The sequence below is a fragment of the Carcharodon carcharias genome, chromosome 16 (genome assembly GCF_017639515.1).
Source record: "Carcharodon carcharias isolate sCarCar2 chromosome 16, sCarCar2.pri, whole genome shotgun sequence".
Lineage (NCBI taxonomy): Eukaryota > Metazoa > Chordata > Chondrichthyes > Lamniformes > Lamnidae > Carcharodon > Carcharodon carcharias.
Genome location: NC_054482.1, coordinates 9,844,413 through 9,857,475, shown reverse-complemented (window position 1 = coordinate 9,857,475; position 13,063 = coordinate 9,844,413). Strand labels below are relative to the sequence as shown.

General features: G+C 41.6%; 1 protein-coding gene across 3 annotated transcripts; it reads left to right on the top strand.

The window, feature by feature from the left end:
- The first annotated feature begins 242 nt into the window (after nt 1-242).
- On the top strand, nt 243-12,842 carry extl2 (exostosin-like glycosyltransferase 2). Of its 3 annotated transcripts, none has more exons than XM_041207739.1 (4): nt 243-412; nt 2,648-3,060; nt 3,892-3,962; nt 10,934-12,842. In XM_041207739.1, exons 1-4 carry the CDS (start codon nt 258-260, stop codon nt 11,423-11,425), a joined length of 1,131 nt encoding a protein of 376 aa, XP_041063673.1. In that variant the 5' UTR covers nt 243-257; the 3' UTR covers nt 11,426-12,842. The 3 variants fall into 3 exon arrangements, with proteins under 3 accessions (XP_041063673.1, XP_041063675.1, XP_041063676.1); XM_041207741.1 differs by lacking the exon at nt 243-412 and adding an exon at nt 521-549; XM_041207742.1 differs by lacking the exon at nt 243-412 and adding an exon at nt 556-1,425.
- The last annotated feature ends 221 nt before the right edge of the window (nt 12,843-13,063 follow it).

Genomic DNA, 13,063 nt, shown 5'->3' with positions numbered 1-13,063 from the left:
GACTTCAGTTCAATGGATAGGTTGAAGAAGCTGAAGTTGTTCTTACAGAAGGTTGCGAGGAGATTTGATAGAGCAGTTTAAAACCATGAAGCGTCTGAACAAGAATAGATAGCGAAAAACTATCCCCAATGACAAAAGGGTTGAACATGAGAGGATACCGACTTAAGTTGAATGGGAAAAGAAGTAACAGCAACAAGAGGGAAAAACTTTTTGCATAGCGAGTGACTGGAATCTGGAATGCACTGCCTGAGAGTGCGATGGAGGCATTTTCAATCATGACTTTGAAAAGGGAATTAGATAATTACCTGAAGGTCAGCTGCTCTTGGGAGTCACAACGGGCAGTACGGTTCAATAGAAAGTTGAAGTTGGAATTGAGATGGAATGTGAGCTGGCTGTTGCGCATGTGCACCAGGTGAGAGCCCCCCCCCCCAGAAGCGGCTGGCTGTAGCGCATGCGCGCTGCCGGCCCAGGTGCGAGCTCGGGAGCCGGCAGTGTGTGCAGTTGTTGTTTGGGGGGGGGGGGGGGTGGTGTCGCTGCCGCCATAATGAGGTGAGACCCGACGGCTGCGGCGGGGTTTATGTGGTTAAAGCTACGGACACGGCTTTCCAGCCGTTATCATGTCCCTCCGTCCTCTTCGAGATTCCGGCCTGCCCGTGAAGAAGCTACCGCTGCTCCCCACGATCCAAGGAGCGGGTGTGAGGGACGATGGCCGTGGTGCCGAGGCCTGGTAACAGAGGCTGGTGGGCGTCTGGAGAGAGTAAACCTCGGCCGTGTCCAGAGCGGTGTTTCTGGGGCGCCAATTAATTGCGGCGCATCCTCGTCGACGACGAGTGGGCCCCGTTTTGTGCAGGGGCCTGAAAATACATATTATAATCAATTAATAGATTTTTCTTTTTTTTTTTGTTTCTGCCTGTGCGTAACCTGAGTTTGTTTTTTTCCCCCCCCATTTTCACTTGTTGGGTGGTTCTGGCTGCTTGCATCCCAATGGGACAAGCCATGTCTCTTTTAAAAGGTTACTTACGAACAAACACATCTGCCTTAGAACTTCAGATACAGGAGCTCCGACGGCTTGATAAGTAAATCATTGCCTGGTGAGCTCGGCCTCTCTGAAAACAAGGTCACAACTCCCAACCTTGTTTTGTGGTGTGTAAACTGTTATTGGTGTCAATGTTTTAATTAGCCTCAGCGCCCCTCTACCAATGTCATGCAATAAAAGTTGCTGACTATCTTGTAAGCTTGGCTACGGTTTACGTTGTTTTAGCCAGCTGCAATAAGTTTAGTAAAAAAATACCTTGCATTCATTCATACGAGACAAATAAATGTACTTTAATAAGGTCTGCATGCTCATTGTAACCAAGATATGGCTAGTCAGTGATTTCGACTAGATAACACAGTGACTCCTACTGGAACATGCGTGGATGTTGGGTAAGAATAGTTGTGATTTTTCACAAACTAAAAATGCTGGAAACACTCAACCGTTCAGGCAGTATCTGGAGAAAGAAGCAGTGTTAATGTTTCAGTTCCATAATCTTTCATCAGAATTATCTTTACAAACAGCTTGTCAACAGATGCTGCTTCCGTTCCAATCCGTCTAATTGTAACCAGAGAATTGGCTGCAATTGCTTCTCATCCCATTCCTGCACTCATACCTCTAGTGTCCCCCGAGGATCTATCCTTAGCCCCTATTTCTCGCCTATACACTGCCCCTTCAGAACATCATCTGAAAACAGTGGCAGCTTCCACACACATACCAAGTTCTACCTCATCACAACCTCTCAACATCCACTGTCTTTAAATTATCGGACTGCTTTTCTGACATCCTGTACTTGATGTGCAGAAATTTCCATTCAATATTGCAAAGACCAAAGTCATTGTCTTTAGTTCCCACTACAAACTCCCTTGCCACTGATCCCATCTCTCTTTGAAGCTGAACCAGATGGTTCACAACCATCTTGTCATATTTGACCCCAAATGAGCTTCTGACCACTTTTTTTATTCTTTCATGGGATGTAACCTGTTCCTCAGCTCCACTTGTCTTTCAGAAGATGGTGGTGAACTGCCTTCTTAAAGCTTCCACTCACCTGCCCAGCTCAGCCACTTGACTTCCTGATTTTTCCCACACTTGGTGACTGAGCACCTGTCTCGGCCTGTGCCAAGTTGGTGCATAAACATCCCAGGTCTACTTGGCGCTCATCACCAGAAGTGCTTCCTAAGGTTGAGGGGCACTTTGAGCTCTCCATCCGCCCTTTTGCTGTTTAGCAGCATCAATCCAGTGAGTCCAAGGCCGTCCCACCAGAATCTCTCCACAGTTTCCATTGCTGCCTTGGAAGAGGGGGTCCTTGTGACTCTAAATGCTGGTTCTGCATCCCCATTGGGGAGTCACAATCCAAACTTTGGGAACCGCTGTCCTAACACGTTCCTCTGTTCTCATCTTTGGTGAAAGGACTGGATAGGATTAAGATATTTTAAAAAGTATAAATTTATTGGCTTTTTTCTATCTAATTAGCTACGTTGTTTGTCTTTTAGCAAAATGGTAAGAGATCTAAGAACTTTATCCTGGGTGCAGCAGATGGGTGGGTTGGGATCCTGCACAGTTTACCATTCGATTATTTTTGAATATTGTACTTAGTATCTTTGACATCCACAGATTTACAAGGCGACTGTTTGGTGGCAGGACACTTCCTCCTTATTTAGTGATGGCTGTCCTAATTGTCTTTTTTGTGGGAGCTGCACTAACCATGTTATTGCCCAAAGTTGTGGAAAGTGGAGTTGTTGTTGACCGTAGGGAGCAGGTTGACCAGAGAACCGATGCTCAGAGCTCCTTCACCATTATCATGCAGTCCTACAACAGGACGGACCTGCTTCTTAAACTGCTGAATCATTATCAGGCCATTCCAAATCTACACAAAATCATTGTGGTTTGGAATAGTGTTGGAATAAAAGTGCCAAAAGACTTATGGGATTCACTGGGACCACATCCCATCCCTGTTATTTTTAAGGAACAGACTGTGAATAGAATGCGGAACCGACTGGAGCCGATTCCAGAACTGGAAACCAAAGGTAAACTTTTGTGAAATATCAAAATTTTATTGTTGGTCTAAATTGGCTAAATCTGGTTTTTACCTTTTTTTTGTTCTCTCCTTCCCCAGTGCTATTAGAAACAAAATTTATTAGATTGTATTTCTGTAACTAAAATTTTTCATTGGACTGCCTCTCCTTTGATTGTTAAAGGTGTCTTGCTACTCTTTTCTCAGTTACAATCCACACCTGGTTTTCATAGTCTGGTTCTCAATCAGTAAATTTTTAAATTTAAGTTCTGAGAAATAGTTTGTGAAGTGGAGCTGTTTCTCTTTGAAGAAGTGAGTTCAAGGCCACCAAACCCACATTTTCAATATTATGATTACAATTAACAAAAGTTAATTCAAGCAAATTCTTCACTATGATGAAAGATCCAAGTACTAGAAGATACAGCTAAAGATTAGATAGTTTGGAGGAAGCCATGCATGAATCTTTCCCCCCAAAATGTTAGACATGTGCAATAAACGCTGGTTTTGCTAGTGATGCCACATCTCATGAACAAATAACAAAAAAAAAGCTGTTGTCATAGGAGGCCATTAAATGGACAGTATAAATGGGTTGAAAAGACAGATGCATTTCTCGAAAGAATTACTGAGTGATATAGTGGTGAGTAGATCAAGCCGAGATCAGTGAAAAATAGACAAGCTTTTTGGGAAAATGGCCTTCAGTACTTAAAATACTTCCATTTTCCCCTTGATTTCTATCTACTCTTATGGAATATGTCTGCGAAATTTTGTCCAATATCTGTATATTATATGATAATTTGTACGATTATAAAGCAACATTTTTAATGTATTTTCCCTTTTTTTCCAGCTGTCTTGATGCTTGATGATGATATTTTAATTAGCGCCTATGACCTTGATTTTGCCTACTCAGTGTGGCAGGTATACTACTAAATATTTTACTGACTGGCTGGGTAGATGTTGTGATTCAGGCAGCAGAATGCACTAAGGAATAAAATAAATCTTGTGAGGAACCATTAGTTAATGACAGGGATGATATAGATAATATTATTTTAAAATTAAGTCGCTGAGTCAAATCTTCATATTTTAACCATCAGTGCAATAGGTTTGCTTTTAAATATTTTCCTGACTGGCTGGATAGTTGCTTGTTTACATTGAAGGTAACTTTTTCTAAGTCCTTTCACTTTGATTTAATATATTTTTAAAAAATCTTGTTTAGCGTAAATAATGAGGAGGGATTGATGCATAGTGGTAATGTTAATGGACTAGTAATCCAGGGGCCCAGGCTAATAACCCAGGGGACACAGGTTCAAGTCCCACCATGGCATCTGGTAGAATTTAAATTCAATTAATGAATAAATTTGGAATTGAAAGCTTGTCTTAGCAATGGCACCATGAAACTATCATTGATTGCTATAAAATGTCCACGAATGACCTTTAGGGAAGGAAATCTGCCTTCCTTTACTTGGTCTGGCCTACATGCGAGTCCAGACCCACTGGTTGACTCTTAAATCCCCCTCTGAAGCAGCTGAGCAAACCACTCAGTTGTACTAAACAACTACAGAAAAGTCAAAAAGGAGCAAAGCTGGATGAATGAACCACGTGATGTTGACTTAGGCATTAGAAATGACAATGGCACATCCTGTTCTGTCAACCCTCCAAAGCCCTCCTTACTAAAATGGGGAGCTTGTGCCAAAATTGGGAGAGCTGTCCCACAGACGATTCAAGCAACAGCCTGATATCATTATACTCGCCGAATCATACCTTACAGCCAATCTCCCAGTCACCACCACCAACATTTCTGGGTATGTCTTGTCCCATTGGATATGACAAACCCAGCAGAGGTGGCAGCACGGTGTTATACAGTTAAGAGGGAGTTTCTCTTGGAGTCTTCTACATTGACTCCAGACCCCATGAAGTCTCATGGCGTTGAGTCAAACAGGGAAACCTTACGGATTACCACTTATTGCCCTCCCTCAGTTGATGAATCAGTACTCCTCCATGTTGAACACGACTTGGAGGAAGCACTGAAGGTGGCAAGTGCACAGATTGTACTTCGTCTGGGAGCCTTCCATGTCCATTTTGAAGGGTGGCTCAGTAGCACCACTACTGACCGACCTGGCTGAGTCCTGAAGGACATATCTGCCAGACTGGGCCTGCGGCAGTTGATGAGGGAAAAATCTAGTTGACTTCATCTTCACCAGTCTACCTGTCGCAGATGAATCTGTCATATGAACATACGAATTAGGAACAGGAGAAGGCCCCTCGAGACTGTTCAACCATTCAATGAGATCATGGCTGATCTGATTATAACCTCCACTCCACATTCCTGTTCACCCGCGATAACCTTTCACCCCATTGCTTATCAAGAATCTATCTACCTCTGCTTCCATCACTTTTTGAAGAACAGAGTTCCAAAGACTTATGACCCTTTGAGAGAAAAAAAATTCTCCTCATCTCTGTCTTAAATGCTTAAATGAGTGACTCCTTATTTTTAAACTCAGACCTCAGTTCTAGATTCTCCCATAAGAAATATCATAATTTCCACATCAGCCCTGTCAAGACCATTCAGGACCTTACATATTTCAATTAGATCACCTCTTACTCTTTAAATTCCAGCGGATACAAGCCTAACCTAACCTTTCCTCATAAGAAACACGCCCGTTCCAGGTATTCGTCTAGTAAATCTTCTCTGAACTGCTTCCAATATATTTACATCCTTCCTTAAATAAGGAGACCAATACTGTGCACAGTATTCCAGATGTGATCTCACCGATGCACTGTATAACTGAAGCATAACCCCCCTACATTTGTAATCAATTCTCCTCGCAATAAACAATAACATTTGATTAGATTTCCTAATTACTTGCTGTAGCTGCATACTAACCTTTCGTGATTCATGCACGAGAACAGCTAGATCCTTCTGTGTCTCAGAGCTCTGCAATCTCGTTTAGATCAAAAGCTGCTTTTTTATATTTCCTGCCAAAATGGACAATCGCATTTTACCACATTATACTCCATTTGCCAGGTCTTTGCCCACTCATTTAACCTATCTGTATCCCTTTGTAGCCTCCTTGCGTCCTTTTCACAACTTACTTTCCTGCCTGCCTTTGTGTCATCACAAATTTAGCAACCATACCTTTGGAACCTTCATTGAAGTCATTTCTGTAATTGTAAAAGTTTGAGGCCCCAGTACTGACCCCTGTGGCACACCATTTGTTACATCTTGCCAACCAGACAATGACCTATTCGTATGCCTACTCTCTGTTTCCTGTTACCTAGCCAATCTTCTTTCCATGCCAATATGTTACCTCCTACACCATGAGCTTTTATTTTTCACCATAACCTTTGATGTGGCTCCTTATCAAATGCATTCTAGAAACCTAAGTACAGTACATTTACCGGCTCCTCTTTAACCACAGCATATGCTACTTCTTCAAAGAACTCCAATAAATTGGTTAAAGATGATCTCCCTTTCACAAAACCACATCGACTCTGTCTGATTACCTCAAATTTTTGCAAGTGCCCTGTTAATAATGTCTTTAATATTAAGCTCTAGCATCTTCCCAATTGCAGATGTTAAGCTAACTGGCCTATAGCTTCCTGATTTCTGTTCCCCATCCTTTTGAATAAAGGAGTTACATTTGCTATTTTCCAATCAAATGGAACCTTCCCCAAATCCAGGGAATTTTGGAAAATTAAAATCAATGCGCCAACCATCTCCCTAGCCATTTCCTTTAGGACCCTAGGATGAGATCCATCAGGACCTTGGAACTTGTTAAACTGCAGTTCCAACAATTTGCTCAGCATCACTTTCCTGGTGACTGTAATTTTCTTCAGTTCCTCCCTCCCTTCCATTTCCTGATTTACAGCTATTTCTGGGATGTTGCTTGTATCCTCTATAGTGAAGACCAATGCAAAATACTTGTTCAATTCATCTGCCATCTCCTTATCTTACATTATTAATTCCTCAGATTCACTTTCCATGGGTTCAATGCTCACTTTAATTCTTTTTAAAATATCTACAGAAACTCTTACTATCTGTTTTTATATTTCTAGCCAGCTTTCTCTTGTACTCTAATTTTGCTCTCCTTATTGACCTTTTAGTTCTTCTTTGCTGATTTTTATATTCTGTCCAATCTTCTGACCTGCCACCCATCCTTATGTAATTAGATGGTTTTTCTTGAAGTTTGATACTATCTTTAACTTTTTTTAATTACCTACAGATGGTGGATCCTCCCCTTGGAATTTTTCTTTCTTGTTGGAATATATCTATTTTGTGTATTCTGAAATATCTCCTTAAATGTCTGCCACTGCATCTCTGTTGGCCTATCCCTTAACCTAATTTGCTAGTTCATCTTGGCTAGTTCTATTTTCATGCCCTCATAATTACCCTTATTTAATTTAAAATACTAGTCTTAGATCCTCTGTTCTCTCCCTCAAACTGAATGTAAAATTCAATCATATTATGATTGCTGCTATCTAGGGGCACTTTCACTATGAGGTCATTAATTAGTCCTATCTCGTTGCACAGGTCTAGTATAGCCAGCTCTCTGGTTGGTGCCAGAACGTGTTACTCTAAGAAACTATCCCAAAAGCATTCTATGAATTCCTCAGCTAGGCTACCCCCTAACCCATCTGCTTTTTGCAGTCTATATGTAGATTAAAATCTTTCATTATTATCGCCGTACTTTTCTGATAAGTTCCCATTGTTTCTTCCTTTATACTCTGCCCTACTATGTGGTTACTGTTTGGGGACCTGTACACCCCTCTCACAAGTGACTCCTTGCCTTTATCATTTCTCATCTCTACCCACACCACTTCTACATACTGATTTCCTAAACTTAGGTCATTCCTCGCCATTGTGCTAATACCATAATTAATTAACAAAGTCACCCCTCCACCTTTTCCTCGCTTCCTGTCCTTCCTAAATGTCATGTACCCTTCAATATTCAGGTCCCAACTATGTTATCCTGCAGCCATGTCTCTGTAATGGCTATCAGATTGTACTTATTTATTTATATTTGCACTATCAGTTCATCTGTTCTTTGAATACTACATGCAGTCAGATACAGAGCCTTTAGTTTTATGCTTTTATTATTTTTGTAACCTCTAGGCTTATCTGCTTATTTACTCTTCAGTTTGTACTCTTTCTCTTCCTGTCATAGCCTGTTTATCCTTTCCCATATTAATACCTTTCTCTCTTGCTTTGTCATTACTATTTGATTTACCACACCTTTCCAAATGTGATCCTTTGTCCCCACTATTTAGTTTAAAACCCTCTCTACCTCTCAAGTTACACGGCTCGCTAGAACACTGATCCCAGCATGGTTCAGGTGTAGACCGTCCCAATGGTACAGCTCCCACTTTCCGCAGTACTGGTGCCAGTGCCCCACGAACCAGAACCCACTTTTCCCTCCCCAGTCTCTGAGCCGAGCACTCATTTCTCTAATCTTATTGACCCTTTGCAATTTGCACGTGGCTCAGGTAATAATTGAGATTATTACCTTTGAAGTTCTGCTTTTTAATTTAGTGCTTAGTTCCTCATATTCTCTATGCTGAACCTCTTTCCTGACCATTTAACCATCTCCCCCTTGTAGCCACAGTATTTATATGGCTGGTCCAGTTCAGTTCCTGGTCAATGATAACTCCCCAGGATGTTGGTAGTGGGGGATTCAGCGATGGTAATGCCATTGAATGTCAAGGGGCAATGGTTAGGTTCTCTTTTGTTGGAGATAGTCATTATCTGGCACGATTGTTACTTGCTATTTGTCAACCCAGGCCTTGATATTGTCCAGGTCTTGCTGTATTTGGACATGGACTGCTTCAATAACTTGAGGAGTCGCAAATGGTGCTGAACATTGAGCAACCATCAGCGAACCACTTCTGACCTTATGATGGAAGGAATGTCATTGATGAAGCAACTGAAGATGGTTGGGCCACGGACACTACCCTGAGGAATTCCTGCAGTGATGTCCTGGAATTGAGATGATTGTCCTCCAACAACCATCTTCCTTTGTGCTAGGCATGACTCCAATCAGCAGCACGTTTTCCTCCTGGTTGCCATTGACTCCAGTTTTGCTAGGGCCCCTTGATGCTACACTCAGTCAAATGCTGCCTTGATGTCAAGGGCAGTCACTCTCACCTCTTCGGTCCTTTTGTCCATGTTTGAACCAAGGCTGTTCTGAGGTCAGGAGCTGAGTGATCCTGGTGGAACCTGAACTGAGCAGGCTATTGCTAAGCAAGTGCTGCTTGACAGCACTGTTGATGACCCCTTCCATCACTTTACTGATGATGGAGAGTAGATTGATGGGGCAGTAATTGGCCGGGTTATACTTGTCCTGCTTTTTGTGTACAGGACCCACCTTGGCAATTTTCCATGTTGCCGGATAGATGTATACAAGTTGCACTGCAACAACTCACCAATGCTCCTTCAACAGCACCTTCTAAACCCCTAAGCTCTATCACCTAAAAGGGCAAGGGCAGCAGATTCTTGGGAACACCACCACCTGCAAGTTCCCTTTCAAGCCCCACACCATCCTGAGTGCAGATCAACAAATGATATTAGGCTCGTTATTTCCAATACCTGAACAATGCAATAAGACAGTTAAATAGATAGCCATTACTGTAGAGGCTATACTAAGAAGTTTTGGTGCAGTGGTTAAGGACACACTTCTGGTTTGCACTCCACTCCCACCTCCCACTCTCCCCTCTCAACTAACCGCCCCCCCCACCAATTTTTTTCTTTCTAGTCTACTAAAAATGCCGACAGGTGCAATTCTACTGTTGCCAGCTACCCTCCTATCATGACCAAATGGTAATCATAGAGAGAGGGAGTGTTGGCTTGCAGTTCATCTTTGGAAATATTGCAACTGAATTCGATCTTGTCCTTGTCTGATTTCATACAATTGCACATTTGAGCAGGATGTATTTGATAGCAATCAGGAGCACAAAGTCTGGCATTTTGTTTTCTCTTCAAACCCTAACTTGTGGACCCTGGGTCCCAGTACACTACTGTCAAAGTTTAGCTCATGCACAGATCAGGGATTGAACCCGGAAATCTCCTGGTCTGAATGGCTCACTGCCATATCCTCTGGCAAATTTACAACAAGAAATTGCATTTATATAGCACCTTTATATAGTAAAACACCCCAAGGCATTTCACAGGAGGGTTATCAAACAAAACATGATGCCGAGCCATATTAGGAGGTTGTGAGACCGTGACCAAAAAGCTTAATCAAAGAGGTAGACTTTAAGGACTCTGTTAAAGGAGAAGAGAGAGTCGGGGAAAGGAGGTTTTGGGAGGAAAATCCAGATCCTGGGGCTCTTGACTGTGGAAGGCACGGCAGCCAGTGGTGAAGCAATTGAAATGTGGCGTGTCAAGAGGCCGGAATTGGAGGATTGCTGAGATTTCAGAGGAATACAGGACTGGAGGAGCTTACAGAGATGGGAAGGGGTGAGGCCATGGAGAGATTTGAATCTAAGCTGAGACTCTAATTTATCATAAAGTGTTAGTGCAGCAACTGTTGTATTCATACAAAGAAAAACAAGAAAAATGACCACTGCTGTAAAGGGAATGATTGATAGTGGGCTGAGCTGTAGAATTTAGGAAGATGGTACTTCGCAGAATCACGAGTGCAGAAGAGGTCCTTCGTCCCATCGAGTCTGCACCAACACGTGAGAAACACCTGACCTACCTACCTAATCTTATTTACCAGCACTTGGCCCATAGCCTTGAATGTTATGACTTAAGAGGAAACCTCATCAAGGTATATTAAATGGGTAAATGTCAACCCAGGACTGTGGCATGAGAAAACTTTGTCTTAATTTGGTGTGGAATAAATTTAAAGCTGATACTGGGAAAACTTTCTTCACTCTGTTTTGTATTTCAGCAATTTCCAGATCAAATAGTCGGGTTTGTCCCACGGAAACATGTCACAACTTCCTCGGGAATTTACAGCTATGGCAGTTTTGAACTCCAGAACGCACTGGGTGGGAGTGGTGACCATTACTCCATGGTGCTAATTGGAGCTGCATTTTTCCATGCCAGTTACCTCGAGAAGTTTAAAGTCCAACTCCCAGCTGTCCACAGCCTAATAGACAAGACCCAGAACTGTGACGACATTGCCATGAATTTTATAGTTGCAAAGTTTACCGGGAAGCCATCAGGAGTGTTTGTGAAGCCAGTGGATATGAGGAATTTGGAAAAAGATTCCAACAGTGGCTTCAATGGGATGTGGCACCGGGCAGAGCACTTGCTTCAAAGATCTTGGTGTCTGAATCAACTGGCTGCTATCTATGGCAGCATGCCTCTGAAATATTCCAACATTATGATCTCGCAATTTGGGTTTCCTAACTATGCAAATCACAAAACAAAAAGTTGAAGAATACACGGTACAGTTGCTGGTGTGTTAATTGCTATTACAGACTTCTACAAGGAGGTTGAGACTGGACAAAGATTGATCTGATTTTGATGCATTTCCCCAGCTGGTCCAGCAGAGGGAGATGCAATAGAAATGAATCTTTTGCTTCCACTTACTGTGCAGGTGCTGTTATTGAAGCAGACGCTGTTATTGAAGCAGATGCTGTCAAGTATTGCTATTTTTAATTTTTACAACTGCCGTAAGTCTTTATGTAACAGTCTGCAATTCTGTAGAAGCTTTGTTGTGTACTGCATTTTGTTCAATTGTCTTTGTTGCTGCTTGTCCATAGGGCAGTGATGTCTTGACCAACTATTACCACTAGTATTGCCACTAGTTACTGGAGTAGCCAATTTGTAGATTGTTGAGTCTGCTTCAATATCTTCACCTTTACAAGTGATTAATGATGTGCCTCACCCACTGTTAAAATACTTTGAAAAGGTTATGTCTGAATCACTCTGCTTCTGTCAATTTGCTTTATTTCACTCCTGTCCTTTATACTTTTAACTATTGCTGGTGACTTTAATTTGATGTACATGTGTGTTCTCAGGATACTATGATGTGTATGCCTTTAGTGAATAAATCTCCCAATAATTCTAAACAAAGGATCCTCTGTCTGTCTCCCTCTCTCTGTCTCCCTCTGTCTGTCTGTCTCTCTCTCTCTCTCTCCCATACCTGCTATCTTCATGCTCTTTGAAAGGAGGGAGAAAATGCTGTGTCAGTTTTTGAAATTAATTTCTATTTTATCTCCCTTCTTCACTGTCATTCCCAAAGTCTCCTATCTGTTGTCCTGGGTCATCCTGGTTCCTGTACTGCTTAAGTAAAACTTGGGAGCAATTATAATGCTTAGAATAATTTTTGTAAAATGTTTTTATGTACTATTTTTCATTTTCACTTCTCCATCTGTCCTGCTGGAAGCAGTGTTTCACATTGGGGTAAAGTTTCACTGATGTCAGCCATGCTCCTGTTCTGGCCCAGTTGCTGCTCTTTGTGTTGGAGTGTTGTCTGGCTATTCAACTGTGAGCATTTTGCAGCAGTTCAATTTTGCTCATTTTTAACCTTTACGTGTTGCACTTTCTAGTGACAGTTATCATGCAACAATCAGGAGCTGGAAGCCTTGCTGATATTTTAACTACTCTTCTCTAATTCTAACAGCATTAAGAGGTCAGATAACTCTTGTGGTACATTTACTCACCAAAGGATATGATGTAACTTCTAGTTGCGATCAAACTGCTTGAAATATTCAACTTCAGCACAACTAGGAATGACATAATAATTGAAACTTTTGGTGCTCAAATTGTTTGTATCTTGACAAGATCATTTGCTGTTAGTTATCTTGGGAGCATTTTTATGTCATTACCAATACAGTACAAGTCTTTAACCTTTTTGATACTATTGCTGATTATGTGCTGGTATTAGAACTGATAAAGCACAATCCAGACACCATATTGAATGATCATGAAGTATTACTGATAATATTGTTTGAAAAATCAATTAAGGGAAAGTGTGCTTGCTGAAGTCTCAATAGGGATTGATTTGGCATTACTGAGAAAAACAAATGGACTTCAATAACTTTTCATTTTCATCTATACACAAATTTAC

What these genes read in the sequence shown, in the direction of transcription:
- extl2 (XM_041207739.1), top strand. Translation starts at nt 258, where the DNA reads ATGGAGGCATTTTCAATCATGACTTTGAAAAGGGAATTAGATAATTAC. An exon ending in CTGTTGCGCATGTGCACCAG is followed by an intron (nt 413 to 2,647) that starts GTGAGAGCCCCC and finishes TGACATCCACAG; the next exon opens with ATTTACAAGGCGACTGTTTG. An exon ending in TCCAGAACTGGAAACCAAAG is followed by an intron (nt 3,061 to 3,891) that starts GTAAACTTTTGT and finishes CTTTTTTTCCAG; the next exon opens with CTGTCTTGATGCTTGATGAT.